Raw genomic sequence first — 19,614 nt, 5'->3', positions numbered from 1 at the left:
CTAAATGAGATGATAAAAGTGGTAAGTGTGACCTGAGCCAAGAACCATTTTGCTGTCAAGGCTTACAAAAAAAAATTTTCGTTAAGAAAGAAATGATAGGAAATGGTAGTCTTTTGACAGACAATTCACGAAACTAAACTTGTGAAATTCTGTAGAAAGAGGAGCTGATGGAAATTATTCTTACATTTACACCTAAGGCAATCACCCTGGATTTATTACTACTTCTTGGGCTGCAAGTGTGAGTCTGATTTATTAACTACTGTCCCTTTTGGTTTCTTATCCAGGGTGGTAAACCAGCTGTAGAAAGCTGAAAAGAAGTTGAGCTGCATGTCTTGTCTTTTCAGCCTGTTTCTTGTGTTCATTTTGGTCTATAAACAAACATCTCTCAGGTGTCCTAAATAGATTTTTCTGATTGAGTTCCCAGAACAGATTGCCACTAGTTTCATTAAAGCTTATTTATGCTACTTTTATGCATGAATAAAAAAGCTCCCACTCACTGCTGATTTTATGTAGTTAGATCCTCGTGGTGGACGTTGAATCGGAGTGACATTTTTGGCACCAAAAAAAAAAAAAAAAAAAAAAGTGGGACTGTGGAGAACAGTTTGATGCCTGCATCTTTTGCAGTATGAAAAGGAAGGGGTTAACCTGTTCTTGGCTGTATGGTATTGATTGAGGCCCCTGCAAAGAAAATACAGCTGTAAATAGTTAGGAGTATTCCCTAGTAAATGGTTTTTTTGGGGGGTAAGTCACTGAGTTGGGACCCTGGAGGTACGATCTGTTTCCCAGGGATGCCACCCCCTTCCTGTGTGAGAGGAGGAGGAAGGTCACTACTTGCTCTAGGTCTCAGCTCCCCAGCTGAGAATGATGCTTTCTCCCTCCTCTGCTTTTTCCAACTTGCTTGTTTATATCGCCAGCTTTTCAGCAGAGTAACATCTACTTTGCCTGTGCGCTGATCGCGGTGGGCCCTGCTCTCTGCCGCTGCCTCTAGACACCCCTACGAATAACAAATATGATTTTCCCTTTACGCTTGTCTCCTTCATCTCCATCCATGCTGCAGTGCCTGTGAGGTAAGATTAACAGCTAAAAATAACAATAAAAAAAAAAAAGTCAGTAAAAATGAAGAACAAGGGAGTAAAGATCCAGCAGGTGTGAAAAGTTGTGAAATGGGTTTGTTGTTCTCCAGTCCTTGCTGGCTGATGATCTCGTGCAAAGGTACCCCATTGGGAACGAGAAGGATCGGAGCCTGTCCTTTAAGTTAAAAGGGTGAACAAAAAGCAGCTTTGTATGTTTCCTTTGTGCTAAGCACATTGTGAATATTTTTAAGCATTGCCACAAGGATTAACATCTCTGCATTTTAATGTGCCTGGTGCTGGAATGTAGCTGGAAAGCAGAGCAGGCAGGAATGGTCTCTCCAGGCAGTGGGCTCTGCTAGGTGTCTCTTTGAAGTGCTATTCAGTTGCTTTCTGTTACTGTTTTTTTCCGCCCCCTCCCTCTTTCCCCCCTCCTTCAACAGCTGCTGGAACAAATCCTGATAGACTTCATGTTTCTGAAATTTACTGGACTGGACTGTTTTATCTCCAAATACTTTTGCGTGGCAGTAGTATAAAAAAAAAAAAAAAAAAAGCTTGTGGACAGAAGTATGGAGTTTGGTATTTACTTTGGATCATTAACCTGGTCTGTAAATTTGATTTGATCTCTCCTTTTTTTGTTCCTCCCCCCTTCTTTGTGTAATTTCAGAGCCTGCAAAGAGACGCTGTCTTTTGCTGCTTCGGGATCCCAGCAAGAAATGGGAGTCTGATGGATTGTAAATGCACCTGCTTTGTTTAAAACCCAGCCAAACAGATAAGTGCCCTTTTAATTATCTCACAACAGCATTTTAGACGTAGCTGTGCACAACATCTCTCTTCAGTTTGGTTTCAATTCGGTGAGCCCGCTGTGTTTCACCATTGCAAATGAACGCTCTGCGGTTCTCCTTTTGGCTAAGAAATACCAGATGATATCTGTATTTTACGTGAGCTAATTAATTAGCGTCTGCGGGAACCGCAGCTGACGGCTCGGGAAGCTCCCGGGGGTCTTTCCCTGCCCCTCCGGAGCTGCCGTCTCCAGCAGCCCTGTGAGGTTTTGGGACTCTGAGGAGCAGCTCTGCGGGACCAGACGAGGCTGATGTGACCCATCTGAGCCTTAAGGAGTCCTCCGGGACTCATTAGAGGTTTAGTAACGAAACTTGGCTGGTTTGATTGAGAAGATGGTTGTGCAGGCTTGGCGCGGTCTCAGAGAAACCAGCTAACGCTGCTGGCAGGAGAGAGGGCTTTCTGCACGTGCTATTCATATGTGTGCGGAGAAAGTGATAACTCGTGCTTCTCCCTGCTGGTTTCCAGGTGGGAAAATAGCCGGGGACCGGGGAGAGAAGCCTTTAGTTATTCTGAGTTTATACAGGGCATACAAGAGGGTATCATGGGTGGGTAGAAGCAAGAATTGTCCCCTCAAAGTTATGGGGATGTTTATATCTATGGATGGAAAATACAATCGAGAAAATAATTTCTGACTGCTTAGATCTGCTTCTATAGGTGACCGCTGCCTGCTCTTGGACACACCACTGCAACTATTAAATAATTTAAGAAATCCAGAAAATATGGTCTCACGTACAATGTAACTTTGCAATAGTGTGCAGCCACGGGGCTGGGGCAAATATTCACTATACCTGCAATTTACTGCGTTAGAATAATGAAAATACCACTAACACCGAGTGTGTGAGCTTTGGAGGGGATGTGTGGCAGGAGGAGGGACAGGACCCAAATTATCTACTCCAGACCTGTCTTGTCTGCTCTACCAGGCTTAATTAACATGGTGAAATGTCTACCTTGCTGTTAGGAAAACAATAAAGAGGTTTGCTACAGCAAATTAAACTGTAGTAACTGATGTAAATTTGTCCTACCTACCTAAGCAGAAGGTGAGTTCTTTGGTGAAGGTGCCAGTCTAGGACTGAGGGAGAGACTGGAGAGACAAGACAGTGAAGCAGGAGGTTACTGCGGTGTAAGACAACTGGATCTAGATCAACTCGTGTGATCCCTGGAGTGTCTGAAGTTCCCTCTTTTCTAGGAAAAAATGCACTCCTGCTGTTATTACCAAGAAAGTTTTTATATTAATAGAAGAAATGACATGTCTGATATTAATGACTATGCTCTGTCTTACAATTTTAAACAGTACTTATTCTTGACTCTTCAAGACTCCGATAGCAAAAAAGCTTGACGGTATATTAAGAAACACTGATAAAATGAAGCCCTAGTGAGAAAATTGGAGTTTGTTGATTCAGCAAGCATGGCTAGGAAGTTAAAGAAGCTTAACTCATCTCTGTATCCCAACTAACAGAGCTCTTTGCTGCTCAGAAAAAGAAATAAAAAAGTTTTAACCTCAGAGATCCTCAAGGTCTTGATTATTAGGTTTCCAACTTGAAATCTGCTTTCCGCCAGTGTGCTGATATCAATGTTGCCCCAAATCAAGTCCCATTAAATTAACCCTAACCTGGCCAGTTCCAGTGTGGGCATCAAAGTTGAATTTGGAAATCATATCCCGAAGTGTGGCATGCAACTTGTAACGCTCTCTGCTCCTTGGCAGAAGAGGCAGAAAACACTTACAGCCCCTCTCAGGAGCTGTACTGGTGTGAGAGGTGATACTGAGCGTGTTACACGCACCTGGGGTTTGGTTTGTGCATCCGGCAGCTGAGGAGAACAGATTTCAACAGATCTTGACAGGTTTCTGTGAAAAATCTTGTCTGGAAAAGCAGACCCCCAAATCCCTAACTCTTTCCTCGTCTTACAGGTGAACCTTGAGGACACTTGGGAGACCGTAGCTCCTGAATGCATGACCTTCCCCTGGGATTAGAAGAGAGCCATGGGGAAAGACAAGAAGGAAGAGGAGGCCGTCTTTCTGAGGAAAAAGATAACTTTGCTGCGGGCTTTCTCCCTCCTCATCGGCAGCATGGTTGGCAGTGGCATCTTTATCTCCCCAAAAGGAGTGCTGAAAAACTCTGGCAGCGTGGGTTTCTCCCTGGTTGTCTGGTTTGCCTGTGGGCTCCTCTCAATGTTTGGTGAGTGGCGAGCTTTGTCAGCCTTTGCTTAAGCACTTGGGAGGTGAGGGGAGCCAGCACATTTTTATGTATAAAAAGCTGGGAGAATTAGAAAACAAAATTTCCCTGTTCCTACTGCAACAGAAACAAAGGTTTAACAAGGTGTGTGTGTGGGATCACCAGGGGTCTTTAGTTCAAATGATTCCTCTGGGGTGATTGAGGAAATCCCAGCACTTAAGGTCTGTGAATATGAAATAATGTGCAAGTCGAGGGCAGAGCAGTGACAACGACTGCGGGTGGAGATAGTGTCATCTCTGCCAGGAAAGCTGGGAGCAAATGAGGGGACTCATTCTATAAGGTGGAAGGGAGATGTAGGCATCTAAAAGCGAGTCTGAGGGCTGCACGGTGCTTTTCATAGACACTGTGAAAAGGGCAAGAAGTGATAGTCTTAATGTGCCGTAAGGGATCCCCCTTGTGTCGGTGAGGATAGAGAAGCAATGGAGCAGATTGTCCACCAGCCGGGGGTGGGTGTCTGTCAGAAGTGGTTTGGATACATCTGATGCTGCCTTGGAGCAGGAGATGGAGCAGATCAGTTCAGCCCTGCTTTCTGTGCATTACCCTTGGCTCGGTTTCTGGCATTTAATACCAGTCTTTTCTCACAAAGGGTTGGCTTTTTGATGACAGCTTCATTCTAGTTCTTCTGAAGTAACATAGCTCTTAAAGTTACAATGGATAAAAGGTATGGCTTTTAGTTTGCTTCACTAACTGTATAAAATCACCATCTCGGAAACATTCTAAAGGTGCTGTTAGGAGGGAACTGCAAGATCTCTCAGCTCTGGGGAGAAATCTGATGTTTATTTCAGTGGGTGACTTTCAAGTTGTTCTTCTGTCATAACTTAGAAGAAAAAAACCCAAACAAACAAGAAAGGAGAAATACTTCATGTGGAAAAAAACCACTTTGGCACTGTGACATGTACATGCAAGTTTAGAAATTCAGACATTCAATGTTAATGTGGCAACAAGTGCAGTTCTTGCTCTTAGCCTGTGCGTACAGGTATTTCACGTTGCAGCCTATGTGTGGTTGTTTGGCATGATATCCTTTTCTTAAAGAAAATCTTAAAATATAGTGTGAGCACGGTGTTTCTTTTAACTGAGCAGAGCAATAAATAATAATGTGTGTGCTGATCACATAGCCCAAGCTCTGCACTTGGAAGTGTTTCTCTCTCCATTGCATCCTTTGACAGACTCTGCTGGAAGGGCCTTGGGAGCCTCTTTATCAAGTTATTGTATTTTGTAGCCAAATTTGTTAGTTTGTTCTTCCCTTTTATCAGCTTGATGGCCTCCCCTGAGTGTTTCTCTGACACTATTTTTGCAGCGCAGTAAAAGGCCTGCTTTCTCTTACACTTTTTTTCTTTCAAATACGGTGTTTATACGAGTCCCATAGCACGAGTTCAGCAAAGCACTTAAACACACGCTTGAAACATGTAAAGAGACCCACTGGAATAAATGAGACGAGGTGTCTGCCTATATTCGACACTTTGAACAGGGATTCTGCTCAAATTTGCCAACAGAGAGGCAGAAAAACCGGAGGTCCTCACCGTCGGAATGACCTGAATATGTCACCATCGCCACGGGACTCGGCGGCACGGCCACATCAGCGCTGGGTTCCTCTGCGCTCTCCCCCCACAGCTGCCTGAGCTGGGCAAAGAAGTAGACGGCCCAGCTGGAGATGGTCTTACCCCACGGGGTCACATCCCAGCAGCGCTCAGCCCCGTTGCAAGGAGAGTTGTGCTCAAAGAAGTGAAGTGTTTTATGATTTCTTTTGGTGAACAAAGGACGTTTAACCTAGCAAGTGAATCCGGTGTCAGCAGGGCTTAAGATTCGTACTTAGACATATTCAAATGGCATGATGGATTGCTCTATAGAGAAAACACAGATGGGATTTTTCTTTTTTGGCACAGGTGGAGGAATAAATATTTCAATCCATTTGCCTGAAAGTTTTAAGCTGTCTTCTCTGGCGTGCCTCTCCCAGGTTTCTGGTTGTGCCCCTGCAGAGAGGCACGTGTCAAGGCAGGAGCAGGCTGTCCCACGTCTGTCCGTGCGCTCGTCCATCAACACGTGAGAAGAGACCGACTGAGCCTCTCGTGCGGACGCTTCTCTCACTCTGCATCATCGGGGCCGTGTTTTCCTCCAGCAGCAGGACTTCTCTCTCAGAGAAGATGCCCTTCCAGGTCCTCAGTCTCATGTCTTTGAATGAAGGAAGGGATTTATGTGGAGATGCAAGATAAGGACACAAGAACATGGTCTGTGATCAAAAACATGATTGAAATGACCAGTTCAGCTGTCGGCCAAGCTGCTGTAACTGCCTTGTAACCACCATTTCACCAGTCTCACTGTGAGAAGCAAGAACCCAAACCTCCAGGACTTTTTTCAAAGAAAACCTCTTGTAGCTTAATACAACACTTCTATCACACACCTTTGCACGTAACTTTCATGGAAAAGTTGTATCATTAACCAGAAAATGGAGTGGTTCTGCTAAGCCCCTTTATCTTCCTCTAATTCACTATTTATTTAACAGATTGATTCCATCCCTGAAAAGTCACACAGAAAAGAGAAAATCCATGGCATGATTTACTCAGTGCATTTCTACCTGAACTTTTCCAGGTGCCTTGTGTTATGCAGAGCTTGGAACAAGAATCACCAAGTCTGGAGGACATTATATCTACATTTTGGAGACACTAGGGCCTCTGCCAAGTTTCTTATTCCTGTGGGCAGAGTTTTTTGCTATCAGGTAAGAGATTTTGTTTGTTGGCCTTTTGCTGGATGCTGTGACGATTTAAAAAAAACAAAAGTTATGGTGCCAAGTATCAGTCTAGGTAGTTTGTAAAGGAAGAGTAGAAACTATCTAAACAACTTTTAAATGTTTTCAGTGATAAAAGGAAGAAGGCATAATGAGTAAATAGTTACACATGTTCAATGTGATCTGTACTTGAAGAGTATCTCTCTTGTCCCCTGGCAGCTGATATGTACCAAGAGCCACGGTATTTTTAAGAGACTGACAATATATGCCAGATTTATTTCAGATTTTCTGTTTTCATTGTGAGTTTTTTTCAGATTTTCCTGTGGAGACAACGTTCTGGCTTAGCCCGCAGTTAAATAGTATTTTAGAAAATTGTAAATTACTTCTTTTTTAACTTTAAAAAGAAAGTGCTCACCTCTCAATAACCTGTGTCCTTCATGTAAGCTGAGATGAAGCAGGACATATGAACCACACTGCATTGCTCAGTACGATTAATCTCAACTTTTGCTTTCAAGGTGGGAATTAATCTTTTTGCAGCATGTGATTTTTTTAACCCATTTACTGAGAAATACCTATGAAAAAGACTCTACAGGAATTCACCACCTGCATGGGAGAGCAGGATTCAGTGGGGTGGGGAAAATTCCCCCCCCCCCCCCCCCGAGTTTTGTGCAGTTTTACATCACGCCATTTTTTGGCCGTCCGCAGACCACAGTTTGTGCTCGGTTCGCCCCTCCAGGCCTGCCAACAGCGCTGTGGTTTCTTTGGCATTTGGACGCTACATGCTGGAGCCGTTTTTTGCCCCCTGTGCAGCCCCTGTCCCCGCCGTGAAGCTCGTGTCTCTCCTGGGGTACTGTAAGTACTCACCTTTATGGGATCGCCGATCTCGGAGCCTCTCTGCCCCGGACCGGGGGCACTTACGGGGTGTTAACTTCTGGGATAACGGTGGGATCAGGGCCTTACCTCCTCGGCCACCCAAAATTTCCTGATCCAAGGCACTGGTTTGGGGCCACTATATTCTCCAAGAAGGGGAATGGCCCTTCCATCCCAATGGATGCCATTCCAGCTGTTGACCAGCTGGAGCCCTGGGTCGGGGGGATTGTGCCAAGTACGGGAGTAGAAACTCTTCATGTATAGTTGAGCAAATGTCAGCCGGGTTGAGGGTGTAAGGCTCAAGGTTTTGGCTTCCTTGCCTGGTGCACCCAGCCCGTGAAGCTGTCCTGCCTGCTCCAGGCTGGTGTGTGCTGGCGCAGGGACCGCTGAGACGTCCCTGCAAACTCACGCCTTCCCCCCAGGCAGGCATGGATTACCCGACAGGAGCCAGGCTCCTGGTCCCTCTTAGGAGCATAACTCAGCTCCCCTTCAAATGCTTTATGCTGGGCCACACCTGTAATGTTTTCTGACATCTCTCACCCCGCGCATCCTCTCCGTAAAGACGCAGCCTTCTCCCTGGCATCCCTAGAGCAGGGGGAGCTGCTGTATTTTTTCCTGTGTCCGTCAAGCATCGGTTACAGCTGTAGCAGTGTGGTCTCCTCTCCAGACATGGTCCTCACCCTCAATTCCTGGAGCGTCACCTGGAGTGCCCGGCTGCAGACGGCTCTCTCCATCGTCAAACTCCTGGCTCTTGCGCTCATCATCGTGCCAGGGATGATGCTGCTGGCGCAGGGTAGGCGTGCTGCTGCGGGGCTGAGGGAGGGTGCTCGACGTGCCAGCCTGTCGTGGCTTTTACCGGTCCCTAGGGACAAGTGTGGTTCTCCTGTAGCTGGCAGGAGCTTTCTCTGCCTGTGTGCTGCATGTGAATTAGCCGGGAGCCGAGACCGGTTGGCGCTAAGCTGCACCATTGCGCTGGGCTGATGCGCCTGGCTCAGCTGTGCTTTCTCCGAAACGGACTGAGCCCCCGTGCCTGAGGCTGTGTGAGCCGACGCAGGGTCACCCAGGCACCTTCCTCTGCAGACGGTCTCTCCTTGGTGTCAGACTTGCCTGTTTTCAGCGTGGCTCGAAATCCTTCCAAAGCAGCACAAATTTGATGGACATCGGGGACGTGTGACAGCATCCCATGGTGACCTGAGCCAGTCAGAGCTGTGTAATGAGTTACCAGTCCTCAGCTGAGCCCTGGTAACTGCATCTCTAACTTTTCTGTGGCTTAAGCTAATGTTTTTTACCTCCTAATTGAGATGGGCAGTAACTTAGTAAACTTACAACGGACTCATGGAGGATTGCACGCTCGCATCCAGAGCGGGGGAAAAAAACCCTACCAGTAGTATCTCCTGGGAATGATACAAACACATTGGCTTTAATCCAAGCCTCAGTTTATAGAAAAGCCCAAGGCATTCCCGCTCGGGGGATGAAGGCTGCTCCCTTTCCACGCTATTACCTTCCTCCGCAGAGAAAACAACCCAGGCAGTAGGCTCCACATTCATATTTCTTTCTGATGTCTGGAGCTGACCCCTTTGAACCTGCAAAGATCCACTCGGGCTGGCAGCACTTCTGAACTGAAGGACTGCCCTGCAGCTAGAAATCCTGAGCCATTATTGTTAGGAATGCCTTCAAATGACAATCTGGAGCCCTGGCACTCGTCCTCCGGTGAAGAGGATAAGTGCTGGTGACATCTGGAGGGAGAATTCGCCAAGAGACCCTCCATATGACAGGTCGTATTTAATGTGGCTCATGGGGGACTGTAAATCACTCATTAATGTATTGCGGGCAATAAATCCTTTTTATGCACCATTACTTATCAGCGATCATTTTAGAACATAAAAAGACTACCCGGACAGGACTGCTCCTGTATTTTGGTTTAGTTTTCTTCAAATCTGTTTCCTTTTTGATTTGTTTTTTTTGGTGCTTAAAAATCAATTTTGTGCTTTTAAATCAGTTTGCCTGATTTCCCTGCCGCCTCCTACTTTTTTTGGTTACAATCTTGTCCTTTCCTCTGCCATTAACTTCCATTTGGCTCAGGTTTGTTTTATAGACTTGCCGGGCCAGTGTTTCAAACCCAAATGCCCAAATTTCATCACAGAGCTCCTTGCAGAGGCACTTCCATAGAAGTGGCCCGACATTCTCCATGTGCTCTGTGCCATTTCATTCCTTTTCTGGTGAAGCCCAACGAGGCGAGCTCCACAGCTTTTGCTTGTAAAGAGGCTTTGATATGGAGATCTGAATATAGATGTGGAACCAAATCTTGGGCCACCTGGGTTTGAGAATGCTGGAAATGCAACTCCTTTTGGCTGCGTTTTTTATTGGTCTTACTTTGAATGACAGCCCGTTAGGAGTTTCTCCCTTTCCAAGGTTTTTTTGGAGTTTGATAAAATATGGTTCATATCCAAAATCCTGACTTTGATTTTTTGTTTGTTTGTTTTGTCATTGTTATTTTAAGCAGAGAACTTTTAGGAAAACTGGGCGAGTTGGTAAAACAGGATCTCTACCTGAGCCACCTCTACTTTTTAAATTTTATTTGCTTTGCCCTTTTGTGTCCTCGGTTCCTCCTCCAGCGAGCGAGCCGTGGTGGCTGGCCGGGATGGTGGGCAGGGATCCTGCCCGGAGCCGGGTCCAGGCTGGGGGTCCCCGCTCCCTCCTCCGCCCTGGTTCCCATGCTCCGGCCAGCCTGGGGCTGGGGTCAGCGCTCCGGCAGCGGGAGCAGGAGGGAGCGCAGCGAGAGCCGAATTAGCCGCCTCGCTGGCTGCACCACATCAAAGAGGAGTGCGCATCCAGCTACTTAGGGGGCTGGGGGGGGGAAGGAGGGGGGGTCAACCCGGTGAATTAATTTTGGGCCTAAAGAAAGGACAGGACAACTTGGTCCTCTCGTCTCCGTGATCTCCCGTTCCCATAGCAGGGTCTGTGTGAAACAGACCCAGCCGCTGCCGTTGCCCTTCCTGAAATGTCTCCCGTAGCTGGACGGGGAACAGACTTGTTCTGTCACTGTTTGCGAAATAATCGCGTCAGCACAGCACTGCACATTAAAGCAGTGAAACAAATCTGAATACCTGGCTCCAAGGAAGTCACGCACACTCTTCCCAGGTCTGGGCAAGAGGTACAAGGGGTGTTGTCCTGCGGGAAGGAATCCTGGCTCTGATGTTTCCCTGCTCCGTGTCCGTTGTTTATCTCTTCTGCAGGCCACACCGAAAACTTCCAGGATGCTTTTGACAGACAGTCGTTGCTTTTGGATAAGCTGCCCCTGGCCTTTTACGCAGGCATGTTCGCATACTCAGGCTGGTAGGTGTGATGGGAGGGCGCTTCGGAGGCAGCGGACTGGTGTCTGGGACGTGGCTCAAACTCTCTCCTTGTGTCTTCCCACCGCGCAGGTTTCAGACCAGCTTTGTACGTGAAGAGTTGGTCAGACCTGAACGGTAAGGCTGGGAAGAAGTCGTCTTGGGTTACCAACCTCTGGGGTACCACAGCTTTCCCAAACACACTATGGGAGGAAAAAAGTTTGTGGGTTCACCTAACCAATGCCAACTGCGATCTGTAGTAAATACTGTGCGTAATAAGGGATAACAGCTTGTTCTTTGTGTGTGTCTCTTTCCCTTTCTTGTAGAAATATCCCCCTGGCTGTCATCGTGTCCGTGATCACGGTAATTGTGGGGTACATGCTCACCAACATCTCCTATTACACGGTCCTGGGAATGCAAGACGTTCTGGCTTCTCCTGCTGTGGCTGTGGTGAGTCGTTACCCCCACCGTTATCTTTCTTCAGTGGGGTCAGCTTATGCTGAAGGGGTGGTCGTGGAAAATGTTTTGGAGATGGTTTTCCTATAAATGCTTTATCGCTTTGTCATTTCTCTGGATTATTGGGCAACAGTAACTTCTTCTAGTCTTGCCTAAAAGATAATGAAAAATAACCTGCAAATGGCAGTAGAAAAGGCAAGATGTATGAGTTATATTTTACTCCTTCGATGGAGGAAGTTTTCTTTCCTTTGAATCTGATGTTGTCTAGAGATCACCATGTGTTCCTAAAGTCACGCTTGTTCTTCCTCCAGAGCTTTGTGCAGCGAGCCTTCAAAAGCCTGATATCTGTGGTCCCCGTCCTTGTCGCACTGTCCTGCTTTGGAACCATGAATGGAGGAATCTTTACGTTTTCAAGGTCACATCCCTAAGAATTTAATACTCTTTTGGCTTACCGAACCGGAGGGAAGCACCAGTGACCTGTGCAACTGCCCACCCACACGATGGAGTTTAGCCACTCTTGTGGGAAAAATAAGGCCTTTGACTCCCAGGATGTCAACCACAGGATGATCCCTGTGGACTAAGAGTCTATCCTTTCTATTTCTGGCCAGGTCCGGACTTTGGTATCTAGGGCTGGTCAGAAACAAAGATTATTTTTTTTTTTATGTCTTCTCCCCCCACCCTTCAGTTTAAATCCTCAGTTTAAAGTGAAATGTCAATATTTCTGGTGAACTAGAGGCTTTGTTGACGTTGGCAGCTGCTCAGCGAGACCAAGTCTTCTTTCCCTGGGTTCACCCAGCTGCTCTGCTGCAGGGCACTGGGTCCCTCTGTTGTGGGGATCTCTGGCCAAAGGCAAACTCTCCCTCGAGGACTTTGCTTTGAGGTCAGTTAAATGTTACTGGGGACGGGCTATTCCTGAAGCAATAGTTGAGGCTCAACACATCTTGTTGTAGCAATAAGAAAAGCTTTGTTCCATGGAAAAACTATCTTGCCAGCTTCACTGGCTGCTACACTGCATGTCCTTATGGGAGCCCTGAAACTGGAGAGGAGGGCAGAGCTCATGGAGATGCATGTCATGCTGGTCCCGAGGAGCTGAGCAAACTCTCTGGAGCTGGTTCTGTTTCACAGCTCTGATTGCAAAAGGCAAAATCAGGTGATATGAAAAGGAAGTTTCATAGCACAAAAGCTAATGAGTTATTTGATCCACTACCCTGAAGTCCTGTATTAAATACAGGTGCGGAGAATCCTCCCCTTGAGCTCCTCTAGATAGTGGCTTGCTTTGAGGATGAGAAGTCCCCAGACAGCACAGAGGTTCTGCGTGTCCCTATCGCCTTTTTCTCCCCCATCTTGGCACCATTAACACAATGACTGCAGAAAGGCCATAGAAACAGCCATGGGGCCTCCCTGGCTGCTGGCCAGCCACACCCCTGCAAAACCACAGAGACAGCAATAAAACCAGTTTTACACTCATGCCCCAGCTGCCTTGGGCCCTGCTCCAGCCCAGCTGATGCTCTGGCATCGTTTGGTTGTGGATATTAAATTCATAAAATTGGATGCAATGCCTTCTCCCTAATTGCCCTTTCATGAGTCAAAGAGGGATGGAGGCATGGAGCTCTCTGCTGTCATTTTGTAGCTGGTCTTGTGTGTACAGCCTCTTGGCAGTAAGCCAAAACTATATTTTCCAACAGCTGGCCAGAGGATTGAAAATCCTCTATTTTTTGGGGAAATTGCACTTTTTTTATATGTATATTTATTGATATGTGTATATATAAAAATACAGGTATCAAGACTGACAACGCCTTTTCGTAAACTTGCCAGCCTCTCTTATAAAGAATTGAAGTTTGTCACCTCCGTACTTCCTACTGGAAAGATTAACCCCTCCTCTGATGGCAAGAAACTTTCTTGCTTCTGTTTCCAGCCTGAACTAATTCATGGTCACTTTGGACTTGCCCAAAGGTCTCTGCTAACCTGCCACCCAGGGGGATGCTGCCAGTGGTCCTGCTGGTGGGCTCTGCGGTGCGTTGAACTGACTGGGCCTGGGAGAGCTATGGGAATCCAGCATTGGGTTTTTTCTTCCAAATGCTCCAAAAGTGGCTAAAGGCAGAACTGTGGCCTTGAATAGCAGATCTGTGCTGGGGGGGGTGGGTGCCTTGTGGTCCCAGGTCAGTCCAGTGACTGATCTTCTAATTTCTATTCTGGATGTGGGATGCTAATACATAGGGCTCCCTGTCTTTTCCTAGGACTCTGTTTGTGGCTTCTAGGGAAGGGCAGTGGCCTCCTCTCTTCTCCATGATCCACATTCGAAGGCATACACCCCTTCCTGCTGTCATGTTAATGGTAAGGAGACCTGGCTATGTGATACGTGCCCTGTTCTTCCAGTCTTGGCTTTCTTGCAAAGCCTGGAGAAGCTGAGGAGTTTCAAAGGCTGTTGAGACATTAAGTCAGCCTCTGAAAAATAAAGAAGGTGGAATACTGGAAATGGCTGCAAAGTATTAAAGTCCTCTTGTGCCAGCAGTGGTATCCAAACCCACTACCTCGAAGTCCCTGCCTTATAGTCTTGGACACCTTTTTTAAAAGTACTGTCCCTGCCGTCTGCCACAGTTGCTGCTTGATATTGTCCTATGAAAACACCTCTGCCAGGCTTTGGCTATTTGGAAAACTGAAATTCTCAGGTGTGGTGGAAATGCAGAGAATGAGCATTTGCAGAGATGCTCTCAGTTTTGGTTTGGGTTTTTTTTCCGGCACTGATCCAGCTCCATCCTAACTGTGCTGCAGTGCCTCTTGCAGCTTAGCAGGTATCTTTGTAGGTAACCTTTGTACCAACAGCACAGGCTTTTGGATCATGCATGTTTTAATTGCCCTGCCAGGACATAAAGCATCAAAGATGCTGCTGATGTCGAAAGGATTGCTCCTTTCTGTAGCACATCATAATAGTGCGTTTAGGCCTTTTGCCTTCAGTCTGTGACGCTGTTTTGTAAAGCGCTCTGACCTCTGAAATGCTGGGGCTGTGAAGTAGCTGCCTGTGAATGCAGGGGGGCTGGAGGAGGTGATCCATATTACCCTTACTAGTCCGAGGACCGTAGTAAGGCTTTAATGACTGTATTTCATCTTCACAATGCTCAGTTCCCTTTGGTTACTGCCATGGTGTGTATCGGAGATATCTACCATCTAATGAACTTCTTCAGCTTTTCCCGATGGCTCTTCATAGGATTAGCCACCCTCGGGCTCATTGTCCATCGCCACCGTCACCCGGAGCTGCACAGCCCATTCAAGGTAACGCATGGCATATATCTAACAGCCAGGAATGTGCAGGCTTGTCATTTCTTTCTCTTATTTGCTAAGAATTAGAGCATTACATGGCCATGGTTGCCTTTAGGCTCTAAAGGGGTCTCGATCCCTATTGCTCAGTTAGGCATGTGGGGAGCTCCTGAAATTGGTTGATGTGCCCAAACAATCAGATGTGGTAAATCCTATAAGGCTGGTCCATGGTGTGATCAGTCACATCTGTAAGATGGAAGCCTGCTCCAGGGGACAAAGTTTCAGGCTGGGAACCGGGAGATGTGCAGAAGGCACTTCCCACATTCACCTCCCGTGGGCTGCAAGGAGGGACCTTTGCCTGGATGTTATTTCAGTGGTAGGTAAATCTCAGCTCTAGCTGAGAAGCCTGGGGGAAAAGAGCACGGCGAGAGGAATCCTGTGAGTAAACCTGACTTACGGGGTCCCGGGAGCAAACCTGACTTAAGGGGAATCATCTGCTGGCACAAAAATATTGTATAGCGTAAAGCAGCTTGTGTGCAACTCTTGCTGCTGCAGGCCCTGAGGATGTGCACAGCACGTGCATGCGTAAAGCAAAGCGTAGGACGCCTTGTCCTCTCGTGCCTTTCCCAGCTGGGCTCCTCCGGTGGCCCTTCTCACGCTGTGGGGAGCTGCGATCCTCCTCGTGTCAGCGGGAGAAGTTGGAGTTGGTGCTGGAGCGGCTTTCTCGCGCTCAGGGCACCTTTCCCACTGCCGGAGAACGTGCAGAAGGCGTTTGGCCGGGGCGATGCTCGAGGTGTGCCCGGTTTGTTCCCGTCTCCGATCGTGCCTGCACGGTGCCCCCGGCCAGCTCCTGGGGAGGAGAGGAGACCTCCAAGGCCACAGGCACTGGACAGCCGAGCAGCGAGAAGCCCGGGGGACAGAAACACTTCCCACAGCTCCCAGGGCTCCTCTCCGAGCCACGCGGGGCCTGATGCGAAGTTTGGGGTAATTTTTCATCTCGGTCTTTGCTGGAGACAGCGTGTTTAGCAGAGACCTTCAGACTTCCCAGTTTGTTGGCTGGCTGCACTCGTGTACTCACCCAGAAACCAGATTTTAAATAAGGTTTCTCTTTTTCTCTTAAGCCAAGCTTCTCGGGGGAAGTTTAGCAGTGGATACCGCTGGTGATGTTTTCAGTTGCTGAGATTTTGCCCCATTTTGTTTTAGACAGAGATTTAAGCTTTTAACGGTTCCTGAGGGCAGATTAAGTAAGGGAAGGAAATGCTGGGCTTTTGGTCAGTTTGGCTGATATCTTTCCCCACCTTCTCCCTAGTTTTTATAACCACTCGAAGCCTGAAGCCCAGTTACCTGCAGGAGGGAAGGTCTGCGTGCAGTGGTGTGGGCATGTGCTGCACTCTAGTGGTCAGATACAGGTCGTCTTCTGCCACTAACTTGGGGAGAACAAATCATAAAATACGTGTGATTGTGCTGGTACTTCTCCCCTGTAGCATTTTGAGTCAAAACACGGGTAAGAGGAGGAAGCAGTCTTCTTGCACATGGGAGAGGCTGGCAGGGGATGCTCCGGCTGGAAAGGCAGCAAGAGCACGTAAGTTTGGTGGCTGGATGGCTGCCACCGCTGGAGCAACTGATCTCTTCCAGCTCGGAATGGTCAGCATCCGGAATAGGATCTCTGTTACCGGAAAAGAGGTTGTCACCCTAGATGAGACCAGCAGCTCCTTCATTCTGTCAGCCATGGCGAGGAGTAACTTGGCTGAGGTTGGATCTAAAGACTGAGTTTTATTATTTATTGCAGTCTTCCAATTTGCTCTCCAGATAATAACCCAGATGAATTGGCTCACCCAACAGCGTAAGGCTGAAGTGCTGACTCCTTCTTTGGTCTTTCACCAGGGTGTTGTTGAAGCTCATGCTCTTGATGCAGGTGCTATGGAGATAAGGAGCCTGGTTTAACCTGTTTTGGTCACTATAAGGTTCAGGCAAGCTGGAGGCAGGTCAAAACAAGTCACGAGTGTTATAACGAAAGAACGGTTTGATTCAAAGTGCTGCTTCTACTATTGGCTTCAGATTTTTTACCAGCAGTTGCCACAGGTGGCAAGTAGGTACGTGTGCATGTGCATGCACAGGAGCAGTACATTTAGAGAGCAGGGGGGTAGAGGCGACTTCTCCCCCTGCTTGGCTTCCAGTTGCAAGTGAGGTTTATATTTTGATGCACATGAATATAGGAGGCATGCACCTCACAGGGCACACTGGGCCAATTTCTGTTCAACGCATCCTACTTGTTTGCAACTGATTGTGCAGAAACAGTGTGCAGGACAGCTATATGATTTTTCTCATCTTTAAGATGGAGAAGTGAATACAGTGTGTGCTGGCACGGATGGAAACTGATTTGCCACAGCCATGAGTTTTGCCTGAGAGTCTTCTGTGCTCTTTTCCCCAGGTTCCCCTGTTCATTCCCGTCTCTTTTACCATCATCTGCCTCTTCACAGTAGCAATGTCCTTCTATTCAGACCCCGTGAACATTAGCATCGGATGCACCATGGTTTTAAGCGGTTTTCCAGTCTACTACCTCATAATCCACAGGCAAATGTCAACTTGTTGCCGTAGCCCATTTTGTAAGTATGTGTTTGAGTTTCAGTACTGTGGACCTAAACACGCTCAGGAGTGGGTATGGTGGTTTGTTCCCAGGGCTCATCTCTAATGCAAATTGCTCCGTGACCAACAGACCTTATAAAAATGAAATCGTACGACCCCTGCTACCCCTTCAGTGGCTTTCCCAAGACGCAGCCTCCACAGCTGAAGACACGAGGGGAAGGCTGTGCTGCGGGTGGTTGGCAGCCAGGCACAGGCTGTGTCTGCCTGGCTTGTGAATATACCGATAAGCCAGTTTGATGCTCTGCTTTAAAAAAGACAGGGCTGAGGTCTGCCAACAAGGGGAACAGAGAGGGTCGCTTTCGCACGCTAGCCCTGGTTTCCGCTAAACTTTATGATATCTTCTGGGATCACCACCTCTCGGTCAAATTTGTCTGATGCTGAGCAATGAGATCAAAAGTTAGGATGGAGAGACTGACAGGCAGACGCTGTAACCCAGTGCACAAACATACTTGCTGAAAGATTGGGGAGACAACTGGTAGGAGAAGACAGTACTGCCTGAGGGCTTTCTGTTTGCTGAAGAGACCAGGACGGTTTGGGGCACAGATGTGGGTGTGTAATTGAAATACATCTCCACTCCATGCAACGTCTAGCACAGATTTCCTTCGGGTGTAGCCCTGGTGGCGCAATGATTTACTCAGAAACATGAGCCCAGCTTTGAGTTTAATTTACAATTTCAGTTATGAATCTTGTTTTCTTTTGATTTGATGTTGGGCTTAGGTGTATCAGTAACCACTGAATAGAAGAAAACATACAGCAAGAAAGAAAACAGATACAGTGATCTGCTAACATGAAGTGCTCCAGCCATCAGTGCTGATGCTGTGATTTTCAGCCATATCTCAAGATTTCCTTTGGGCTAAACTTTCTTCCTTTTTTTCCCCCTCTTTCAGATTATCTTACACACAAACTACAGTTACTGCTGGAAGTAGTCCAACAAGAAATCAAGACTTACTGACAAAACCATCAGAACTCACAGGAGAAGATAAAATCTACTTACTTCCTTTCTGATAGCTTTGATTCTAACAAAAGCAGGCCGTGTTCTTGTTCTTTTAATCACTACAAATGAGGATAAGCCTGAGCCAAAACCTTGCTGCAAGTGTTCCTAAGCTTGCCAATCGGGATTGGGATGAGTGCGTCACATCTGTTTCTGCCCTTTTCTTTTTTAGCAGAACAATCTAGTTCTCTGAAGTGAGCTTGCTTTGCCTGCAGAGTGTCTTCAAAACCAAGATCCTAATTTTGCAGCCTAGCCCAGTTCTCCATAAAATAGTGTGTGTGTGTGTACCTATATATGCATATATATACACACACCCACTATTTTTTAATTTCCTAACTTGGCAAATAGAGGAAGGGAGCATGTTGCAGAGTCCAATACATGGAAGCCAAATGCAGATTTTAAACTGAAGCATTGTAGTAGCCATGCTGTGGACAAGCATTATGAAGGGAAATGGGTGGGGAGAGCAAATTAGAAATAAAGTTAGATGTATTAGAAAGGAGGAGGCAGGGGGATGAAACTTCATTCACCAGAAAGTGCAGATTGAGATTAACAAGAAGATATTTGAAAACCCCTTGAAGTTCAAATATTACCAAAGTAAGGTCAGAATGTTTTGCTTTGATTATCGTATAAACAGAATAAGTTTATTTTGTTTTGAAATAATATTTCAATTTTGAATTTTATTTTTCTGAAGTGACATTTCAAAACGTACAAACAAATTAAAAAAATCAGCTAAATATCAACAATATGACAAAATAGATCCTGATCCCTCCCCTAACTCCCCAGCCCCCCTCCTCACCTGGTACTACCAATGAAGTTGAAAATTCAGATTTCGGCCCAACTCCAGTGAAATACAATTTCTCCTTTACTTAGACCATTGATGAGACTTGAGCAGATTCCTGAATACGTGCATCTTTTGGTGCTATAAAAAGACACAAAAGACTTCACGTCGAAGTTTTAACTTAAAATCTGCAGTCAAATTATTTGCTGAACCAATACATAAATACTCATTTGAACTATTGACGTTAGAAAAGTTTCTGTTATTGGATTACTTTGGTTTACGTTATTAATGTGGCAATGTTATATCCAGATAAAACAACAATTAGCTATTTCCAATCACTTAATTGTTAATCTTTTCCTAAAAGATGGGAAGCAGTATGCTGAGACTCCTCTAATGACTGCTGGAGAAAGGAATAGCAGA

At 46.6% G+C, this 19,614-nt stretch overlaps 1 protein-coding gene across 3 annotated transcripts; it reads left to right on the top strand.

Moving 5' to 3' along the window:
* Nucleotides 1-931: 931 nt before the first annotated feature.
* Nucleotides 932-19,409, top strand: LOC142042228 (cystine/glutamate transporter-like). Of its 3 annotated transcripts, XM_075051933.1 has the most exons (14): nt 932-1,067; nt 1,738-1,842; nt 3,820-4,087; nt 6,731-6,857; nt 7,603-7,718; nt 8,404-8,529; nt 10,973-11,072; nt 11,162-11,206; nt 11,395-11,518; nt 11,836-11,939; nt 13,762-13,858; nt 14,645-14,794; nt 17,211-17,385; nt 18,313-19,409. In XM_075051933.1, exons 3-14 carry the CDS (start codon nt 3,892-3,894, stop codon nt 18,375-18,377), a joined length of 1,425 nt encoding a protein of 474 aa, XP_074908034.1. In that variant the 5' UTR covers nt 932-1,067; nt 1,738-1,842; nt 3,820-3,891; the 3' UTR covers nt 18,378-19,409. The 3 variants fall into 3 exon arrangements, 2 of the variants coding, with proteins under 2 accessions (XP_074908034.1, XP_074908033.1); XR_012653652.1 differs by having other exon boundaries at nt 1,738-4,087; nt 14,707-14,794; XM_075051932.1 differs by having other exon boundaries at nt 1,738-4,087.
* Nucleotides 19,410-19,614: the final 205 nt, after the last annotated feature.

This window comes from Buteo buteo, chromosome 19 (genome assembly GCF_964188355.1).
Source record: "Buteo buteo chromosome 19, bButBut1.hap1.1, whole genome shotgun sequence".
NCBI lineage: Eukaryota > Metazoa > Chordata > Aves > Accipitriformes > Accipitridae > Buteo > Buteo buteo.
The sequence above is the reverse complement of the archived record's forward strand: the minus strand, read 5'-3'. Positions and strand labels throughout refer to the sequence as shown.

Excerpts from the sequence above, each read along its gene's own strand:
- LOC142042228 (XM_075051933.1), top strand. The coding sequence starts at position 3,892 with ATGGGGAAAGACAAGAAGGAAGAGGAGGCCGTCTTTCTGAGGAAAAAG. Across the intron at positions 7,719-8,403 it reads CGTGTCTCTCCTGGGGTACT|ACATGGTCCTCACCCTCAAT; the intron begins GTAAGTACTCAC and ends TCTCCTCTCCAG. Across the intron at positions 11,940-13,761 it reads GGAATCTTTACGTTTTCAAG|GACTCTGTTTGTGGCTTCTA; the intron begins GTCACATCCCTA and ends GTCTTTTCCTAG.